The sequence below is a fragment of the Mustelus asterias genome, chromosome 20, assembly GCF_964213995.1.
Source record: "Mustelus asterias chromosome 20, sMusAst1.hap1.1, whole genome shotgun sequence".
Taxonomy (NCBI): domain Eukaryota; kingdom Metazoa; phylum Chordata; class Chondrichthyes; order Carcharhiniformes; family Triakidae; genus Mustelus; species Mustelus asterias.
In genome coordinates this window covers 66249920-66272167 of record NC_135820.1, presented here as the reverse complement: position 1 = coordinate 66272167, position 22248 = coordinate 66249920, and the positions used below count along the sequence as shown (strand labels likewise).

Sequence of the window (22248 nt, the reverse complement as noted above, 5' to 3'; positions counted from 1 at the left end):
AGCCTTGAATGTTATGGCGCGCCAAGTACTCATCCAGGTACTTTTTAAAGGATATGAGGCATCCCGGCTCCACCGCCCTCCCAGGCAGCGCATTCCAGACCGTCACCACCCTCTGGGTAAAAAGGCTTTTCCTCAAATCCCCCCTAAAACCTCACTTTTAACTTGTGTCCCCTCGTAACTGACCCTTCAACTAAGGGGGGACAGCAGCTCCCTATCCACCCTGTCCATACCCCTCACAATCTTGAACACCTCAATCAGGTCGCCCCTCAGTCTTTTCTGCCCCAGAGAAAACAGCCCAAGCGTATCCAACCTCCCTTTATAACTTAAATGTTCCATCCCAGGCAACAGCCTGGTGAATCTCCTCTGCACCCCTTCCAGTGCATTCACGTCCTTCCTATAATGTGGCGACCAGAAGAGGTGTGTGAGAGAGCAGTCTGGAATGACTGTCCTTCCAGAATTTTTTTGGCATTGGGGCCTCTACCCATGATTGCCTGTTTTGGTGAATCTGGCATTGGGAACAGGGCTGTCCCTTTGTTATGCCATTGTACCACGGTCCCCAACCTACTGAGGTATCGGGTCACCTCAAACTTCACATTTTCAATTTTGCTCCCCTCCCTTCCCCACATACAGGAGACGATTTTTGGTTAAATGGTGCGGTGATTTGTTGATTTGAAGTTAATTTGTCAAAAGCTTGCAGTGAATGATTTTCTTATAAAATTCTTCTTTAAAGTTTAAATTTATTTATTAGTCACAAGTAGGTTCATATTAACACTGCAATGAAGTTACTGTGAAAATCCTCGAGTCGCCACACTCCAGCACCTGTTCGGGTACACTGAGGGAGAATTTAGCATGGCCAATGCACTTAACCAGCACATCTTTCAGACCGCGGAGGGAAACTAGAGCACCCAGAGGAAACCCATGCAAACACGGGGAGAATGGGCAGACTCCGTACAGACAGGGACCCAAGCCGGGAGTCGAACCTGTGTCCCGGGTACAGGACACAGGTTCGACTCCCTGTTGTGCATCTTAACAAAAGGATTTGAACTATCTGCAGTTGTAAGTTATACTGTCAACTTTCTCACAGATGCCTTGTTTGCAGAAACAGAATCAATCGGAAGTGCAGCCTGGACAAGATGCAGGTACTTACTTCACAATTAATGCAGACGCCACCTCCTTCATAGTGACCATGCCGATTCAAGCTCCCTTTGCGTTCAGCAACTTCAGGGTCATACACACATTGAAAGGTGTGGCCATTGCAATTGCAGGCTGTGGAATGAATATTAAATGATAAATTGATTAATTCAGGTTGCATTCAATCCCTTTGCCTGTGACATTGCACAACTCAATTTATGAAAAGGTTATTTACTCACTGCACAGAATGATAAACCTTTTCTGATAATTTTCTTTTATCTGTTCTTGGGATGTGGTTGTAGCTTGCCAGACCAACATTTATTGCCTCTCCTGAATTGTCCTTGATGATGAGCTGCCTTCTTGAACTGCAGGGTGTAGGTTCATCAACCGTGATAAGAAGGGAGTTCAAGGATATTGACCCAGTGACAATGGAGGAATGGTGATAACTGTTCATATCAGGATAGTGTGTAACTTGGTGGCACGATGGTCAGCACTGTTGCCTCACAGCGCCAGGGATCCGGGTTCAATTCCGGCCTTGGGTGATTCTCCTCGTGTCTGCGTGGGTTTCTCCTGGGTGCTCCAGTTTCCTCCCACACTCCAAAGATGTGTGGGTTAGGTGGATTGGCCATTCTAAATTGCCCCTTAGTGTCAGGGGGATTAGCAGGGTAAATAAGTGAGGTTATGGCGATTGGGTCTGGGTGGGATTGTTGTCGATGCAGACTCGATGGGCCGAATGGCCTCCTTCTGCACTGTAGAGATTCTATGATATTGGAGGCTGAAATCATACCTGGTGTAACGCAGTGGTTGGCAAAACCGTGCGCTGATATATACTCTTGACAGCTCACAGATTAGCAAAGAAAAACACATAGGGAAACAAATGCTTTGGATTTGAAAGGGTTTTATTTCTGCATGTAATGTGTCATTCTAAAAATGTTATTTAGATGATTTTAACTAAAATAGCTTAACGGGGAAGCACTTGTAACCAATCTGCTAAACTGACTCAATGGGCACTATTTTACCATTGCAAAACATGGTAAAGTCAGGTGAGAGGCCATTATCGCGATCCGCACCCGTGCAGATTGTCACTTTACCGAAACCCAGGAATGGTGGCGATTCGATTCGCGCCCAAAACGGGCGCAACAACGATTTGAATGTATTTACATGCATTTAAATTGAATTAATGAACTGCCCGCCCAACTTTATCAGCATTTCCCCCTTTACCACCGCGTTTGGCAATCCGGAACCGCGCCGTAATGGACCTGCTAAATGAAAGTCTGAAACGGACACTCCAGCTTCTAAAGGGCGCGTTCAGTGTTTCCAACGGCTCTCTGACTCAGATCAGTGGTGGGGGGGGAGGAGGGAGGCGGGTCAGATCATTCTCTGGTTGGGGGGGGGCGAGGAGGGAAGTGAGGTCAGATCGTTGTCTGGTTGGAGGGGGGAGGAGGAGGCGGGTCAGATGTATCTCGGGGCGGGGGGGGGGGGGGGGGTGCGAGGGGGGAGGGCGAGAGGGCCGACCATTGTTTGGTGGTGGGGGGGGAGGGCCGACCGTTGTCTGGTCGTGGGGGGAGGGCTGATCGTTGTCTGGTGGGGAGGGAGGAGGAGGCGGGTCAGATGTTCCTCTGGAGGGGAGGGGGAGTGAGGCCAGACCATTCTTTGGGAGGGGGGCGAAGTGAAGCCAGTTCGTTGTCCAGGGGTGTGGGGGGGGGGGGGGGGGGGGGGTGAGGCCAGATCGTTGTATGGTTGGAGGGGGTGGGTGAAGCCCAGACCATTGTCTGGGGGGGGGGGGGGGGGGGGGTGTGGTTTGGCCTGATTGTTGTCTGGGGTGGGGCGGAGGAGGGTAAGATGTATCTCGTGCGGGGGGGGGCCCGCTCGCTCACTGGTGGGGGGGGAGGGGGGGGGGGCAGATGGATCTCTGGTGGGGGAGGCAGATGGATCTCTGGTGGGGGGGGGGGGCAGATGGATCTCTGATGGGAGGGCAGGGGGGTCCGCTGCCACTCTGCGGCGATCGATGGGGAGGGGAGGGGGGCAGGGGTGGCGATCGGTCTGGGTAGTGGGGGGGTGGATAAGAGGGACAGTGATGTGTGTGGGTATTGCGGGGGGGGTGGATAAGAGGGACAGTGATGTGTGTGGGTATTGCGGGGGGGGGGGTGGATAAGGGGGACAGTGATGTGTGTGGGTAGTGGGGCGGTGGATAAGGGGGACAGTGATGTGTGTGGGTAGTGGGGGGGGGTGGATAAGGGGACAGTGATGTGTGTGGGGACCATCGCTCCTGGGCCACTTTCTCCGCTTTCCGCGGCCCGGGAGCGATCTGACACGGGCACGCTTTTTCAAATTTTTTTCAGACTGCGCATGTGCCGTTCAGAGCTCCGATCGTTCTGGCCGTGCTAAGCCCCGCCCACAGCGCGAATGGGACTGGAGATGGCTGGGAGCGTATGGGGGCGCCTGAAAGCAGATTTCTAAGTCGGATCTGCATCACGCCCAGATTCGGCACTTAGAATGAAAATGGTAAAATCAGGCCCTATTTGTCTGATTTTACCATTTTGAGTCTAAGTGCTGAATCTGGGCGCAATTCAGATCTGACTTGGAAACCTGTTCTCAGAGCCCCCATACGCACTCAGCCTGAAAAAAAAATTGTGAGTCTGAATCGTGCTGTGGGCGGGGCTTATTGTGCCCGAAACACTGCAGCTCCGATCGGAGCTTTGAACTGCACATGAGCAGTGAAAAAAAAATTGAAAACACATTCCTGTCAGATTGCTCCCGGGCCGCAAAAGGCCGATGAAGTGGCCCGGGAGCAAAAAGTGGGAGCGATGGCCCCCACAGATATCGCTAACCCCACAACATCCCCCTTATCCACCCACGCCCCCACCGCTACCCAGATCGATCGCAACCCTCCGCCCCCCTTCTCCCCTCCCCCATCCCCGCCTCCCCCCACTGATCACCTGCAGAGTGGTAGCGGACCCCCCTGGTGCCCCCCCACCAGAGATCCATCTGGCTTGCCTCCACCCACCCACCCCCCGCCCCCACCACCAGAGAATGATCTGGTCTCCCTCCTCCCTCTCCCCCAACAGAGAATGATCAGGCCTTCCTCCTCCCCCCTCACCAGAGAATGATCGGGCCTCTCTCCCTCACCCCCACCAGAGATACATCTGACCCGCCTCCCTCCCCCCTACCTGAGAACGATCTGGCCTGTCTCCCCCCCACCCACCAGAGAACGATCTGGCCTCCTTCCTCCACCCCCACCAGAGAATGATTGGGCGTCCCTCCTCCCTAACAAAGAATGATCTGGCCTCCCTCCTCCCTCTCGCCCACCAGAGAATGATCGGGCCTCCCTCCCTCCCCCCCACCAGAGATACATCTGACCAGCCTCCCTTCTCTCTCTACCCCCCTCCCCGCCCCCCCACCAGAGAACGACGGGCCTCACCCCTTCTCCCCCCCCCCCCCCCCCCCCCACCCCTCACCAGAGAATGATCTAGCCCGACTCCAGAGATCGCGGATCGCGCTAATCGCCTCATGCCTGGCATTACCAAGTTTTCACGCCCGTTTTTGGGCGCGACACAATGGTAAAATCGGGTTCTACGAATAACAAATCCCTCCACTACCACTGGCTTTGCAGGTTAATGTTTGAGTCATTTAGTTACTAGTTCACTGGTTAGTAAATGAATCTCAGCAAGAACACAAGCAAGCGGGCAATTTAAAAACTTGGGAGACTGTATAAAGCAAATTCTCTGTATTCACACGATGGTGTATATCTGTTCCTTTGATTGCACTGAACAAACCCAGACACAAGAGCAGAGGCCACCCTCTATCAGACACCAGGAACAGGTAGTTCAGGATTATTGCTCTCAACTGAAACCAAAGTGCCTGTAGCCAACAAAGCTAAAGAGCTCTGAACTATGAATGACCTCATTAACAATAGTGCCACCTACAAACAGGGTAAGGAGGTAAGGTTCCACCTGTTGGGATGTGACTCAGAGATTACAGGAGTGTTAAAGCCACAAACAGCTCAAAGTAATGAGCCTATGAACATAAAAACAGAGAATGTTTGCTTCTGAATTTCCTTTCAAAAACCAAGTGTGTGCATAAGACCCATCTGTACACTCGCTGAGTGAAGCTGGGTGGGGACTAGGCTCAACAAAGTAAACTGGAAGCTAAATCAATCGCCTCCGACCCATAAAGTGGTCAAAGCAAAGGAGGAGGTCATTCAGCTCATTGTTTCCCTGCCAGTTCCCTGCGAGAGCTGGCCCCACTCTCCCAACTATTAACCACAACCCAGCAAGACTACTTCTCTTCAGACAACTAGCCAATTCCCTTTTGAAAGCCACGATTGAATCTGCCTCTGGCAATGTGTTGTAACCCTAGTGGAAACTGCGAAAGCAATAAAGGACATCCCTCCAGTAATATCATACCAACCTTCTTTTTCCACAGAATTCAACAGGCGGCACAGTGGTTAGCGTTGCTGCCTCACAGTGACAGAGACCCGGGTTCAATTCCAACCTTGGGTGACTGTCTGTGTGGAGTTTGCACGTTCTAACCTGTGTGTATTTCCTCCAGTTTCCTCCCACAGTCCAAAGATGTGTAGGTTAGGTCGATTGGCCATGCCAAATGTCTCAAGATGTGTCGGTTAGGGGGATTAGCAGGCAGATATGTGGGGTTGCAGGGATAGGGCAGGGGGGTGGATCATGGTAAGACGCTCTGTCAGAGTTGGCGCAAAGTCAATGGGCGAAATGGCCTCCTTCTGCACTGTAGGGATTCTATGATTCTTTAAGAATTATGCAAGAAAATTCCAATACGGATGAAGTGAGAGTGAACATTTTGAAATACACCAGGATGGAAATTTGTCTCAGGCAATAGTACAAAATGGGTATCAGCAGTTAACCATTGTCTAATATCCAACTCATGGCAGTGCAGATACTAGGTGCCCAATCCCACACCAGCCAAGATTAATTTCCACCTCTATTAAAATTCCACACAATTACTTACGTTCACATTCGTTTGCACTGTCTATTGTAGCTGGTTTCCATGGTAGCTGATTGTATCCAGGGCAACACTGATCGCAAGACCCGCCACACGTATTGTGTTGACAATCACATTGCAGTCTGAGAATATGAGATACAAATGATTTAAGAGTTAATTACATACCAATAAACTCCTTTCCACCATTCATAATTGTGAGCTATCGAATATTAGCGTCTAGGAAAAAGCGATTAAATCAAAAGGAGTTTGCACGTTCTCCTCATGGGTTTCCTCTGGGTGCTCTGGTTTCCTCCCACACTCCAAAGATGTTTGGGTTAGGTTGATTGGTCATGCTAAATTGCCCCTTAGTGTCAGGGGGACAAGCAGGGTAAGTTATGAGGAGTGGGTCTGGGTGGGATTCTTGTCGGTGCAGGCTCGATGGGCTGAATGGCTCCTTCTGCACTGTGATTCTATGCTAAAATATTTGAATAAGCGGGAACCCCAGATAGCACTTTATCACATACCTCAATCATGAAAGTGCTTCGTATCGAATGAATTCTGTTGTACAATGAATAATGTTATGCCTGTTAATTCACTATTTTTTGAATATTGACATAGGATTTTTTAAGTGTCCACTTTAATCAGCAGACGAGGCTGAGTTTAAAATCTCAACTGAAGGTAGGTAGCTTCAGCTGAAGGATGTGGAAGTAAAATGAATTTCTTCAACATTTTACTGTAAAGTTGATTGCTAAGTGACAGTGGCAAATTGAGCAACTTCTCAGAAACATTAATAATTGGAATTATTTGCCAGATGGTGTACTGGAAATAGAACCATTTCAGGATTGTAACTGGTTCATAGATTATCATAGAATCCCCACAATACATTCAACCCATCGAGTCTGCACTGACAACATTCCCACCCAGGCCCTATCCCTGTAACCCCACACTTTTAGCCTTCTTATCCCCCTGACACTAAGGGGCAATTTAATGTGGTCCAATCCACCTAACCCGCACATCTTTGGGCTGTGGGAGGAAACCGGAGCACCTGGAGGAAACCCACGCAGACACGGGGAGAACGTGCAGACTGCACACAGACAGTGACCCAAGCTGGGAATCAAACCCAGGTCCTTGGTGCTGTGATGCAGCAGTGCTAACCACTGTGCCACTGTGCTAGTTGCTGGCGAAAAGTTTGCAGTATAATAGAGGATATGCTTCACTGGAACTCAAGGTCTTTTCCTGCCTTCAAGTTTTCTTGTGCCCACATTTGGGTCGGGAGCATGATGGAAATCCACTCAAAAATATTATGATCGGTCACATTTCTCACAATGTCACTGGTGAGGAATACCTCGTACTCACTTAGCAAGAGTTTACACCCGCACTTGTCAACTATCTACTGAACAATTATCCCCTATGGTGAGGTACATAGGAGTGGATGGGATTGGGAGACAACATCCTTTGGGAATGAGCTGACTCAGAAATGAAACATTTGGAAGGAGAGAACTGTACCCAAGTCAACTCTTCCCACAGCATCACCTGAGCCCAGTAGGTCTATAACATCATTTGACACCTTCTAATGCCTGATCAGCCAACTTGGAAAGCCAGGCCTATCACTGAGGCTAGGATTCATTCAAAGAACGAAGAGCAGTATAGCACAGGAACAGGCCCTTCGGCCCACCAAGCCTGCACTGACACATGAAACCTTCCTAAACTAAAGACCTTTTGCCTCTACACAATCCATATCCTCTATTCCTTGCCTATTCATGTATCTGTCACGATGCCTCTTAAACATCATTATTGTATCTGTTTGTACTGCCTCCTCTGGCAGCATATTCCAGGCACTTACCACCCTTTGTGTAAAAGTCTTGCCTCTTCCGTCTCCTTTGAACTTCCCTCTTTTACCTTTCATTTTCAGATAACCTGGCAAGTCAACGTGCTGATAGGTTTTGTGTAACATGGAGAAGAGCAAGCTGAGCAAACCTCTGTGCTGGAAAGCAGCATGTCTTTAGCTTATTAAACTCCAGCTAAACCCCTGTGCACCTTTGGAACTCAATAAACTTTGATATTTGCTAAAAAGTGCTTAAATGTTCTCGATTTAGGTAAGATGTTAAGTTAAAGTTTTAAGTTAATTGATTAGTGTCACAAGTAGGCTTCCATTAACACTGCTATGAAGTTACTGTGAAAATATCCTGGTCACCACACTCCGGCGCCTGTTCGGGTACACTGAGGGAGATTTTCACATGGTCAATGCACCTAACCCGCATGTCTTTGGGACTGTGGGAGGAAACCGGAGCACCCGGAGGAAACCCACGCAGACACGGGGAGAACGTGCAGACTCCGCACAAACATTGACTCAAGCTGGGAATCAAACCCGGGTCCTTGGCAGCAGTGCTAACCACTGTGCCACCATTGAGATATATCTCTATTGAGAGGGAATGTATACTCTGTGTAGGGCAGGCAAAGCCTGTACCTGTTGGATGCCATGAAGAATGATGGATTGTTATATACGAATACAAAATTAAGCAGTGCTCTTACATTTTCACCAGATGTCACTTAAAATAGGAACTATTAGCATTTAATTGTAGACTGGTGAACCCTTGCCCTCAAGTTAGATTCCAGAAACCGATTTCATATGGAACAATGGAAAATCTCAGGTAAACTAAACAAAGATAATTAGCTGGGTTTATTGCAGAGTAGAAAAAGCAAAGAATTTAGAGATTACCACAGTGGTTCCATCATCAATCTTCTGTCACTAAATGTTGGTTTGTGTTTTTTACATTTTGTGTAATAAAGGCTACAGGGCTCCTCAAATCTTCTTGAAATGAGACTAGAATCTAAATGGTAAATGCAATAGTTACATATTCAGTCTCAACCACCTCAACTCCTCAGCCAACCATGGTCAACATGTTTTCCTATTGTTTGGGTGAGTAATAGTGAAGAATTGACAGGTTTTCGGAGGCAATAATGCACTTGGCATCACTTCTCGGCCTTTGGGCTAAGATCAAGCATCAGATCAAACGCAATGCATTTTCCTGTCAGCTTGGATCTTGGATGTCTCTTGTGGGAACCGTGAATTGGATTCAATTTGAATCCGTCTTTGGAGCAAGCAAGGAGATGGATTAAAGGCTTGGCCTATCCACTCTGCGTACTGGCTTTGCTTTTTTTTTTAAGTTTTAAATTTTATTTACAAGTAGGTTTACGTTAACACTGCAATGAAGTTACTGTGAAAATCCCCTAGTCGCCACAATCCCGACTAGGGGATTTTCACAGTAACTTCATTGGCACCTGTTCGGGTACACTGAGGGAGAATTTAGCATGGCCAACGCACCGAACCAGCATGTCTCTCAGACTGTGGGAGGAAACCCAAGCAGGCACGGGGAGAATCTGCCCAGTCACCCAAGCCGGGAATTGAACCTGGCTCCCTGGCACTGTGACGCAGCAATGTGCCACCATGCCACCCTAACTTTCAGAAAGGAATACATTTAAAAAAAAATAATGCACCTAGCATTAGGAGCCTCACTCAATGGCAGAGAATCGGATGTGAATCTTAACATGCCTGACTTATGTTATGACTAATTCTCCACTGATTAACCTTCTGCCCGTCTTCAACCTGATCCGGACATTGATTAAGGTTCTTCCGCTCCAAGTGAGTCAGTGTACACTTCAGCTCACTAATGTATTAAAGATAGACAGTAGTAGAGATAGACAGATTTTTAATCAGTAAGGGAATATGGGGATAAGGCAGGAATGTGGAGTTGAGAATTATCATATCAGATCTGTCATAATCTCATTGAATGGCGGAGCAGACTCGATGGGCCGAATGGCCTACTTCTGCTCTGATGTCTTCTGGTTTTAAACTCACCAGCTCTGCCCTCTTGCATCTCAGTACACACACACAAATAGTCTGAACGCCTACATTTTATAGAAAAGCTAAACTTAAGTCAGAGATCTAGCACGATATAAGAACAGTATTTACGTGGGAGATGAGCTACATTTTATGTTCTCATTTATAATCGAAGGGGGAGATGTGTGGGCTTGAAAGTTTATATTTAAACATCTGTTCACAATCAAAGACTGCCTGCTCAGTTCTTCTCCCAGACAAACCGAGTGATTCAGGTTTTACCTCGTGTTGTGAAACAAGCAAGGGCGTTACCACTGACACTGGAAACACTGTGAGACCACTCTTTTAGAGGGGGGGGGGGGGGGGGGGGGGGCGGCGGCAGAAAGAGGAGATTAAAAGGTTTAACTTGACGCGCACCTTCCATTTACAATGAAGCTAGCTGTACCTCACATCAAAAGCCTTTACCGTCTGGCTCTTTACTGCCACACCCATCACAAAAACCACCAACACTTTGAACAAGCTGCCCCATGAGTAATGACTGAAACCGCAAACAAAGCTAAGACAGTCCAGAACAATACATATCTTGCACACCAAAGTCAGGACCTGTGGTTCCACTTCCCATCTTGGCTCTGACCATCTCCCTCGTAAAAAGTCTCACAACGCCAGGTTAAAGTCCAACAGGTTTATTTGGCAGCACTAGCTTTCGGAGTCTCAAGCTCCTTTGTCAGGCGAGCTCGCCTGATGAAGGAGCTTGAGACTTCGAAAGCTCGTGCTGCCAAATAAACCTGTTGGACTTTAACCTGGTATTGTGAGACTTCTTACTGTGCTTACCCCAGTCCAACGCCGGCATCTCCACATCATGGCTGCATCTCCCTCGTAAACAAGGTTCTGACTTTAAAGCACCATCATGGACACCCAGAGAGAGGAGTCATAGAAACCCTACAGTGCAGAAAGAGGCCATTTGGCCCATCGAGTCTTCACCAACCATAATCCCACCCAGGCCCTACCCCCATATCCCTACATATTTACCCGCTAACCCCTCTAACCTACGCATCTCAGGACACTAAGGGGCAATTTTAGCATGGCCAATCAACCTAACCCGCACATCTTTGGACTGTGGGAGGAAACCAGAGCACCCGGAGAAAACCCACGCAGACACGAGGAGAATGTGCAAACTCCACACAGACAGTGACCCAAGCCGGGAATCGAACCCAGGTCCCTGGAGCTGTGAAGCAGCAGTGCTAACCACTGTGCTACCGTGCCGCCCCGGCAGTGTCTATGCCGGCCAGCTCAGAAAAGCGAGGAGAGATAATTCCCTTTTCACAGAAGATTTACGATTTCTATTTGACAAAACAAACATTTGAAGAATGCTCACAGTCAGGTTCACATTGATCACAGACCGATGTGGTTATCAGGCAAATTCACAAACCATCTTCATGTAGAGGCGGGTACAATTTTGTCTTTTTAAAAGCATTTAGGCAGTTACGTGGGTAAGATGGGTATCGAGGGATACGGGCCAAACGCGGGCAATTGGGACTAGCCTACTGGTTAAAAAAAAGGGGCGGCATGGACAAGTTGGGCCAAAGCGCCTGTTTCCATGCTGTAAACCTCTATCACTCTATGTATCAGAGCAGACAATTACAACACGGTAACTTTATTTAATGCTTGGCTGCGTCACGAAACATGATCATTATGGATTTGTAAGATCTGCAGCTTTTAGCAAAGCCAGTTCTCCATTATGCTTAACCAGCTGTCTGCACTTAAATATATTATACTTTTACCATGTCTTGTCTATGGTGGGCAAATGGTGTTCGTTTGAAAACATGCCCTACATTGCTGAGTAAGCCCTGCCAGCAATAAAAATTGGCAGCACACTGATTTCAGAATGAATCATAGAATCCCTACAGTGCAGAAGGAGGCCATTCGGCCCATCGAGTCTGCACCGACCACAATCCCACCCAGGCCCTACTCCCACATATTTTACCCGCTAATCCCTCTAACCTACGCATCTCAGGACTCTAAGGGGCAATTTTTTTTTAAGCTGGCCAATCAACCTAACCCGCACATCTTTGGACTGCATGACCTGCATTTAAAAGAGAAATCCGCACGACGCAAACTTCCATTCTTGGCAAATAATGTGAGGGGTTAAGTTTAATTAGGTAGCTTTGATGTAAATATTTAACCCACTCAATATGGACCACTATAGGGCGAGCAGCTGAGTGACCAACGTGAAGTGCGGTTGGTTAAAAGTTGGAACCGCAACTTGGCTGTAACTTTCACCGATGTGGAGGCTGGGTTTGTCCGTGCTAACCATTTACAAACCACATAGTTGCTAGCTAGCTTTCCTGTGGCCAGAGTAAATGGCATCAACCCATGCTACCAGAAGCAGCCATTTACATTTAAAGTTTAAAGATTTTTAAAGTTTATTTATTAATGTCACAAGTTGGCTCACATTAATACTGCAATGAAGTTAGTGAAAATCCCTTAACCACCACACTTCGACGCCTGTTCGGGAACACTGAAGGAGAATTTAGCACGGCCAATGCATCTAACCAGCATGTCCTTCAGATTGTGGGAGGAAACCAGAGCACCCGGAGAAAACCCAAACAGACACGGGGAGAACGCGCAGACTCCACACTGACAGTGACAAAAGCCGGGAACTGAACCCGGGTTCCCCAGCGCTGTGAGGTAGTAGCGCTAACCACTGTGCCACCATGCCGCCCCCACCGTGAGCACAAGTGGGAGAAGGAAGTTCCACCTCATCAAGCGATCCTTTATTTGATTTCTATTACAGTGCTGTCACTGAAGTCAAGACTGACACCATAAATCCAGTACCAGACTCACCCAGGCATCAACAACAAATTCAACTGAAGGGAGCCTGTCTCCTGAGTCAATACAGACTGTCGGCTCACGCGAGTGTTTGGGTCACGCCTTTCAGTATAAATATATCAGGATGTTTCATTTCTAGTACCGGAGTAATAGCAGAGGGTGAATGCACAGTGGAGCGACGGCCATTTGTACATGCTTCAGCCCTTGCTGTGCACCTTCGAAAAAGGCACATGCCCAGCACCTTAACAAGGAGTCGCTGTGCACTTAACTATCTCAATAAAAAAGGTTAAAGTATTCCGAACCCCAGTGGCTGTGAAATATTGTACAATGAGTGATTGCCAATCAGCACACCTCTCCCAATTATTTCCACTGACTTTGGCAATTTGCCATGCCCTTTTTATATTTACTGCGATAAATCAAAATCAAAATGACCCCAATCATTCAGCAGCTAGACTTTTATTCCTATCGCATGAATTCCCCAGACACCCTTTGATTTGTGACTTAGTAAATTATCTGTCTGGCACTCACCTTGGAACGGGAACCCAAGTTGACTCAAAGCAGTCAGGTGGACATCTGATGGGGCGGCAGGGTAACACAGTGGTTAGCACTGCTGCTTCACAGCTCCATGGACCTGGGTTCGATTCCCGGCTTGGGTCACTGTCTGTGTGGAGTTTGCACATTCTCCTCGTGTCTGCGTGGGTTTTACTCCGGGCGCTTCGGTTTCCTCCCACAGTCCAAAGATGTGCGGGTTAGGTTGATTGGCCATGCTCAAAATTGCCCTTAGTGTCCTGAGATGTGTAGGTCAGAGGGTAAATCTGTAGGGATATGGGGGTAGGGCCTGGGAGGGATTGTGGTCGGTGCAGATTCGATGGGCCGAATGGCCTCTTTCTGTACTGTAGGGTTTCTATGATTCTGTGACTTCCTTCATACTCTTATTGTGACAATTTCTAAACAATTCATGGTGACTGCAGGAGGTGCAGAGAAGATTCACTAGGTTGATTCCGGAGTTGAGAGGGTTGGCTTATGAGGAGAGACTGAGTGGACCGGGACTATACTCATTGGAGTTCAGAAGAATGAGGGGAAATCTTATAGAAACATATAAGATTATGAAGGGAATAGATAAGGTAGAAGCAGGGAAGTTGTTTACACTGGCAGGTGAAACTAGAACGAGAGGGCATGGCCTCAAAATAAGATTTAGGACTGAGTTAGGAGGAACTTCTTCACCCAAAGGGTTGTGAATCTGTGGAATTCCCTGCCCAGTGAAATAGTTGAGGCTACCTCATTGAATGTTTTTAAGGCAAGGATAGATAAATTTTTGAACAGTAAAGGAATTAAGGGTTATGGTGAGCGGGCGGGTAAGTGGAGCTGAGTCCACAAAAAGATCAGCCATGACCTTGTTGAATGGTGGCGTGGGCTCGAGGGGCTAGATGGCCTACTCCTGCTCCTAGCTCTTGTGTTCTTATGACTTCATTATACCTTGTCCAGAAGAATAATAATGTTTTCCTTCTTAGTTAAGTTGTGTTATGTGCTGCTGCTTTTAATAATGGCCCATTTTATATAACAAAACCCCTTCAAGTAAAGAACCCCTACAATGCAGAAGGAGGCCATTCAGCCCATCAGGGTGCATTGACTCTCCGAGAGACTAACTTACCTCCGCCCTGCCCTATACCCGTAACCTTGTGCATTAACCATGAATAATCCACCCAACCTACACACCTTTGGAACTAAGGGACAATTTACCATGCCCAATCCATCTAACCCACACATTTTTGAACAATAAGGGGCAATTTAGGATGGCCAATTTACCTAACCTACACATCATTGGTGGTTCTATGTGGGGACACTGGTTTGGATGGACCAGCTCCATTTTTGTTGCAGGGTGAGTCCCACAGCATAACACACAAGTAAATGAATGTAATTTCTGTCTTCCACAGAAAACCTACAGTACAAAAGGAGGCCATTCAGCCCATCGAGTCTGTATCAACTACAATCCCACCCATAACCCTCATTTACTCTGCTAATCCCCCTGACATTAGGGTCAATTTAACATGACCAATCAACCTAACCCACACATCTTTGGACTGTGGGAAGAAACCGGAGCACCCGGAGGAAACCCACGCAGACATGGGGAGAACGTGCAAACTCCACACAGACAGTGACCCGAGGCCAGAATTGAACTCGGGTCCTTGGCACTGTGAGACAGCAGTGCGAACCACTGTGCCACCGTGCCACCCTTTGATCACTGGCATACATCTGTATAGAATGAGAAGCAATGGGCGGCGCTGTTGGCTTACTCAGGCAAGACAAAGCAAGTCTATGCAGCAACTGCTTCTGCTGCTACTCCAGGTTGGCTTCCTCAGGAGGTGCCAACAAAGACAATTCTTTACCTCCAGACTTCCCTGACTCACTCAAATTATAGCCCTGCTAACAAAGTTGTAGTGCACTGCACGGCCTTACTCACATAAGTGGTACACTGCACCTTCAGCCCAGTCAGATCACAACATCAATGTATCTCTGCAGGTCCAAATACACCAGTTCATAGCTCACTTTTTAAATAAACCATGAGACTTCTCTTCACTTTCCCGTTCCCTATAACTGCTCGTTTTGTGAATGTTGAACAGCCCATGTATGTTACAGCTTTATCATCTGTTGTCATTTTAATTAAACCCCATTTGACTCAGTTTATATACAGAGCTTTTGAGAAGCTACCATGGAAAAGTTTCATAGATTAATCATTGCGGTCGGTTATAAAGACTGAAATTCAAGTAGACTTTGAGAAGCCACTGAAAGTTAACTCCCATTAAAGTGCATTATAATTTTAGTTTCAACAAATCTGTGTATTCACCCAGGGGTTTTGTACTGTAAGCTGGGTGCTACAATTTTAGTATGGGAGTATCAGCCAGGGAGTTTAAGATTAAATTCTAGGCTCTATGACAAAGTTCTTGCCTAGTTGATCTCCGAGGCAAGCTTGGGTCTCCTGGGAAGAGGGGATCCTTTTCCCACATTGCTTGCGTGGGTTGCAATTGTACAGACAGGATCTGGTGACTCAACCACAGACAAGACTTCTCCATCAACCCAAAGAGGACCACTTGAGAGACAAGCTAGGAAAACCACAGAAAGCTATTTGCAAAGTGGTGTACAAATGGAGTAACTGAATTCCCCACGGTAACATCCACTCTCAACTTCAACCGTCCATTGACTCTGTCTGCACTTCCCGCTGCCTCGGCAAAGCAGCCAGCATAATTAAGGACCCCACGCACATTCTCTCTTCCACCTTCTTCCTTTGGGAAAAAGATACAAAAGTCTGAGGTCACGTACCAACCGACTCAAGAACAGCTTCTTCCCTGTTGTTGTCAGACATTTGAATGGACCTACCTTGCATTAAGTTGATCTTTCTCTATACCCTAGCTATGACTGTAACACTACATTCTGCATTCACTCATTTCCTTCTCTATGAATGGTATGCTTTGTCTGTATAGCATGCAAGAAACAATACTTTTCACTGTATGTTAATATATGTGACAATAATAAATCAAATCAAATCAAAAACTTGCACAAGAGGAATGTGATCCACTTCACTCATTTAATTTTACTCTTCTATTCAATCGCGCAACATGAGCATCACTGGCTGGCCAGCATTTATTGCCCATTCCGAGTTGCCCTTGGGAAGATGGTGGTGAGCTGCCTTCTTCAAACACTGTAATCCACGGGGGTTGACCCACAATGCCATTAGGGAGGGAATTCCAGGATTTTGACCCAGTACACTGCCAAGGAACGGCGATATATTTCCAAGTCAGGATGGTAAGTGGCTTGGAGGGGAACATGCAGGTGGTGGTGTTCCCATGTACCTGCTGACCTTGTCCTTCAAGATGGAAGTGGTGGGTTTTGAAGGTGCTGTCTAAGGATCTTTGGTGAATTTCTGCAGTTCATCTTGTAGAGAGTCCACAGTGCGGCTACTGAGTGTCAGTGGTGGAGGGAATGGTTGTGGTGGCAATCAAACGGCTGCTTCACCCTGGGTGATGTCAAGTTTCTTGAGTGTTGTTGGAGCTGCACCCACCCAGGCGAGTGGGGAGCGTTCCATCACACTCCTGACTTGTGCCTTGTAGATGGTGGACAAGCTTTGCAGAGTCAAGAGGTGAGTTACTCACCACAGTATTCCTAGCCTCTGATCTGCTCTCGTAGCCACTGTGTTTATGTGGCGAGTCCAGTTGAATTTCTGGTCAATGGTAACCCCAAGGTTGTTGACAGCCTTGCTTATCCCAGAAGAAAAGCACAGTTAATAAGTTGGAAGGAAATTTGCTAAGTAACCAACAACTGGTATTTATGCTCCACACCAACAGAGCAAGGGCTTATAGGGGGTTAGCTTATGGGGAGAGATCGAGTAGATTGGGCCTGTACTCGTTGGGAGTTTAGAAGGCTGAGGGGAGATCTTATAGAGACATATAAGATAATGAAGGGGCTAGACAGGGTAGAGGCAGAGAGATTCTTTCCACTTAGAAAGGAAACAAGAACTAGAGGACACAGCCTCAAAATAAGGGGGAGTCAGTTTAGGACAGAGTTGAGGAGGGACTTCTTCTCTTAGAGGGTAGTGAATCTCTGGAATTCTCTGCCCATTGAAGCAGTGGAGGCTACCTCGTTAAATATGTTTAAGTTGCAGGTGGATAGATTTCTGATCAATAAGGGAATTAAGGGTTATGGGGAGCGGGCGGGTAAGTGGAACTAAACCACTAACAGATCAGCCATGATCTTATTGAATGGCGGGGCAGGCTCGAGGGGCTACATGGCCTAATCCTGCTCCTATTTCTTATGTTCTTATAACCAGAAAGTGTTATTTCCTTTATTGTGCCAATGTAAACCACAAAGCTGGAGTGTTCTATCCAGGATACAGGCCTAGGCAAATAGCATGGTGATCCTAAGTTGTCAAAGCATCAGGAGCTCCACCACCATTGGTATTTCTAGTATTGCTCAAAGGAAAGCATGAAGCCAGTACTGTTTGGTGCCAGCTCTGCAGCAAGAGTTGTCAGAAAGCTGCCTGATGGGATGACAAAATATCGCCTGCAGGACTCCAACTCCAGATTTTCAGTCGAGGTTCACTCCCATAGTCTCCTTCTCTCACAAGACACCCACAAAGCAGTGAGACTATTTACCCAAAGCTTGGGGTCCTGTTTGTGGGCAATGTGTCTGTGGGGGGGGCCTTTGCGGGGGGGCCTTTGCAGGGTCCCCTGTAGTTTAGCCTGGGACAGTGGGGTACCCAGTTTATGCAAATCACCACGGGGAGGCACCACATCGGGGTTGCTGATGGCAAGGCTGTGTGTTGGCAGGGAGAGGCTTATGCGCTTGATTCTTTTTAGCGATAGTTGTACTGCCATCCAACATTGAGAGCTGAAAGTCAGAGAGGACAAGCAGAATAACCACTATTCACTGCAGTAACACAGTTGACACATTACATCAACTGGAGGCAAACTTGCTAAAATTGAAGAGAGTTTAAAAAAAAAATATCAACTGGTTACAAAGAATTCTGAACAACTAACGTTTCTTCTTGCTTTGTTTAAAATATAATTTTTTTTTGGTTTTAAATAATTGATGTTAATAACATCACTGAATCGACTTGAGAGAAAGAATCTAAATAACACCAACAGTTTATAGTCATTAAGCCAGGAATGCTTTAGCATCAAGTCCTTTGCACCATCAGCTGCAGTAACCCACCCAAAGGTGGTGCATCCTTCTCCCTCTCCGCAGGTCATCAGCTGTCATGATGCAGTGAGTGGAGGGAGGTTGAATGCAACGACCAGACATGGAGAGATTATGGCTAACTACACAACTTTCTATATAAAAAAAAAGGTTTGTCCATTTTACTTTTGGTGTTATACTGTCACATGAGCAATTAATGAAAAATATTTGAAGATAAGTTCATATCAATATTTGAAGATAAGGGGGGTCGGTTTAAGACATAGTTGAGGAGGAACTTCTTCTCCCAGAGGGTGGTGAATCTCTGGAATTCTCTGCCCACTGAGGTGGTGGAGGCTACCTCGCTGAATATGTTTAAAGCGCGGATGGATGAATTCCTGATCGGTAAGGGAATTAAGGGTTATGGGGATCAGGCGGGTAAGTGGTACTGATCCACGTCAGATCAGCCATGATCTTATTGAATGGCGGGGCAGGCTCGAGGGGCTAGATGGCCTACTCCTGCTCCTATTTCTTATGTTCTTAAGTGCTATTGTTAAATTAGCAAGCAGAAGTGTTTAACTAATGCTTTAAGTGACCATATGTCACATGGATTCAGTTATTGCCAGGCTATTAATGTAGTTTTAAAATGAAACCCCCTTTTAACACAAGGATACATCATGCAACGATAGGTGTTTTATAAAGTGGACAGCACCTGCTGAACAATCCCGCGTGTGCTAAGAATGATGCTATCACCAATTTAAGATTATCAGTCGGGCTTGCAATTTGGTTCACTGAATTCTGTATATCCTCATACCAGGGACTTGCCCGCTGCAGGCTAAAAGATCATGTCCTCTTCTGAATTACACAAAAGTGTGGGGGACAACATTTCTCTGATGTATCCTCCATAGCAACTCCTCATGCAATCAAAACAGACCTGCAAGTCAATCAGCACCTTTTTCTCATGAAGTATGAATTGCTGTTGCCTTTGAAATTTGGCACTCTTGCTCCTGCCCTGATGAGTGCAAGATGAAAATCTTCAACATTGCGTTTCTTTTCTCAGCAGTTCTCAAGTTCTCTACAACTGCATGAGCAATGTCGTGACTTTCCAGGTTAGGCTCAATTGTGGACCACATTCCAGTGAGGCAGCAGTCAAACATTGTGAATAGATTTCTAATGCGTCACTGGAACCATGGTTGCAGCTATTGCATAGGCAAATGTTTGCCAACTCAAAAAAAAAACTTCTTTACATTCACAACTTCTTCATCTGCGACTCTCCCATGGAAGCAAAACATTGAAAAGGAAATTCTGAGGTGGGTGGGTGGGAGTTGTCCTGTGCACATCTGGCACAGCTGGTTTTGGGCAAATATGCAATTACAGAGTGCTAGCTTTTATGGATTATATTACCTTGCTCAAAGGGTTTAGGTTCTTAAAACTGCAACATGTGGTTGATCCCTCAAAGAAAGCCCAGTATTTGCATACCGATAAGTTCTCACCATGTTGGGTTCCTTCATTGGTAACTGTCCCATTGTCATCACTGAGAGAAATGAACCACTTGCTTCAACTTACCAATGGCTGCCACTTTGGATATGCCTGGGAATTGATCCACTTCTGGGCAGCACGGTGGCACAGTGGTAAGCACTGCTGCCTCACAGCATCAGGGACCTGGGTTTGATTCCTGGCATGAGTCACTGTTTGTGTGGTCTGCACATTCTCCCCATGTCTGCATGGGTTTCCTCCGGGTGCTTCAGTTTCCTCCCACAGTCCAAAAGACCTGCTGGTTAGGTGCATTGGCCATGCTAAATTCTCCCTCAGTGTACCTGAACAGGGTACACCAGAGTGTGGTGACGAGGGGATTTTCACAGTAACTTCATTGCAGTGTTAATAAACAAAGCAAAAAAAAGCAAAGCACAATACAGCACAGGAACAGGCCCTTCGGCCCTCCAAGCCCGCGCCGCTCCCTGGTCCAAACTAGACCATTCTTTTGTATCCCTCCATTCCTACTCCGTTCATATGGCTATCTAGATAGGTCTTAAACGTTCCCAGTGTGTCCGCCTCCACCACCTTGCCCGGCAGCGCATTCCAGGCCCCCACCACCCTCTGCGTAAAATACATCTGATATCCGTGTTAAACCTCCCCCCCCCCTCACCTTGAACCTATGATCCCTCGTGAACGTCACCACCGACCTGGGAAAAAGCTTCCCAGCGTTCACCCTATCTATGCCTTTCATAATTTTATACACCTCTATTAGGTCACCCCTCATCCTCTGTCTTTCCAGTGGGAACAACTCCAGTTTACCCAATCTCTCCTCATAACTAAGCCCTTCCATACCAGGCAACATCCTGGTAAACCTCCTCTGCACTCTCTCTAAAGCCTCCACGTCCTTCCGGTAGTGTGGCGACCAGAACTGGACGCAGTATTCCAAATGCGGCCGAACCAACGTTCTATACAACCGCAACATCAGACCCCAACTTTTATACTCTATGCCCCGTCCTATAAAGGCAAGCATGCCATATGCCTTATTCACTACCTTCTCCACCTGCGACATCACCTTCAAGGATCTGTGGACTTGCACACCCAGGTAATGTAAGTCTATTTGTGACACTGGTTGGACAAACCAGTTATTACTTTCTCCACTTTCCATACTTCATTCCATCTTGCACATTAACGAAAATAAAATGTTCTACCTCACCCAATTCTGCTCCATCATTGGGTCGTGAATCTTTGGAATTCTCTTCCCCGGAGAGCAGTGGTGGACAATTTCACTGAATATATTTTGGGGAGAGATAGATAGATTCTTGACTAACAAGGGGGTCAAACCTTATCGGATGGTAGGCAGAACATGGATTTGAGGCCACAATCAGATCAGCATTATTGAACGGTGAAGCAGGCTCGAAGGGCTGAATGGCCTACTCCTGCTTCATATGTTTGGCCCAACACTCCTCTCTTCACAAATTACAGATTGAATCAAGCATGATTTTGAAATGAAGGCCAGATAATTCCATTTCCAGTGTAGTTTTCCTTGATGATCGGATTTAGAAGTTTACAAGAATTTTAAATAACTGGTCATTCCAAGTTCCTGGTTAACATAAAACTCTTAAGGGAGTTTGTGTGTGAAGCACACTTGCTTATCCTCATTTGGCAGACCATGATGCATTCCAGAATTTCACCCTCGATAAGCAAGGTCAGATCAGGAATGAATGTTTATCTGCTGACTGAACGAGACATCTCAACAGCCTTTAAACACAAGATGATAAATTCCATGGCATAAAGATGTCAAGCATATCTTATTTAAATGGGAGTTGAAATTCGGGCTTAAATGAAGATCATATGGGAGGACATGTTTACTGCCTTTCCAATACTTGTCACCTGCATAGCTTGATAGGCATCTGAGTGAATTCAAATGGGTGAAATTTCTATGCGCATCCTTCTAAACACCCGCTGTACGTTCAGCGCAATAGCCACAGAATCCCCAGTGGAAACAACTCAAGTTGGCGTGTTTCCTTTAAGCTTTCTGTGGAATTCCCTGCCCAGTGAAGCAGTTGAGGCTACTTCATTGAATGTTTTTAAGGCAAGGGGTTAGATACATTTTTGAACAGTAAAGGAATTAAGGGTTATGGTGAGCGGGCAGGTAAGTGGAGCTGAGTCCACAAAAAGATCAGCCATGATCTTACTGAATGGTAGAGCAGGCTCGAGGGGTCAGTTGGTCTACTCCTGCTCCTAGTTCTTATGTTCTTTCCACACCGTCTCCTGCTGTAGTTACAGCTGATGACTGGGAGAACCCCAATAGAAATTCAAACCCCATTTTGAGTTTATTTTTTGTTTCTTCATTT

At 46.7% G+C, this 22248-nt stretch overlaps 1 protein-coding gene across 3 annotated transcripts in view; it reads right to left on the bottom strand.

The window, feature by feature from the left end:
* The window catches only part of lama5 (laminin, alpha 5), a 297320-nt gene that overhangs the window by 157086 nt on the left and 117986 nt on the right, over positions 1–22248 (bottom strand). For all 3 annotated transcript variants that reach the window (XM_078236714.1, XM_078236713.1, XM_078236712.1), the window contains exons 7-8: positions 6112–6227; positions 1148–1266 (exon numbers count right to left, since the gene is read on the bottom strand). In XM_078236714.1, the coding sequence (XP_078092840.1) occupies positions 1148–1266; positions 6112–6227 (235 nt within the window). The remainder of the gene's footprint in view (positions 1–1147; positions 1267–6111; positions 6228–22248) is intronic.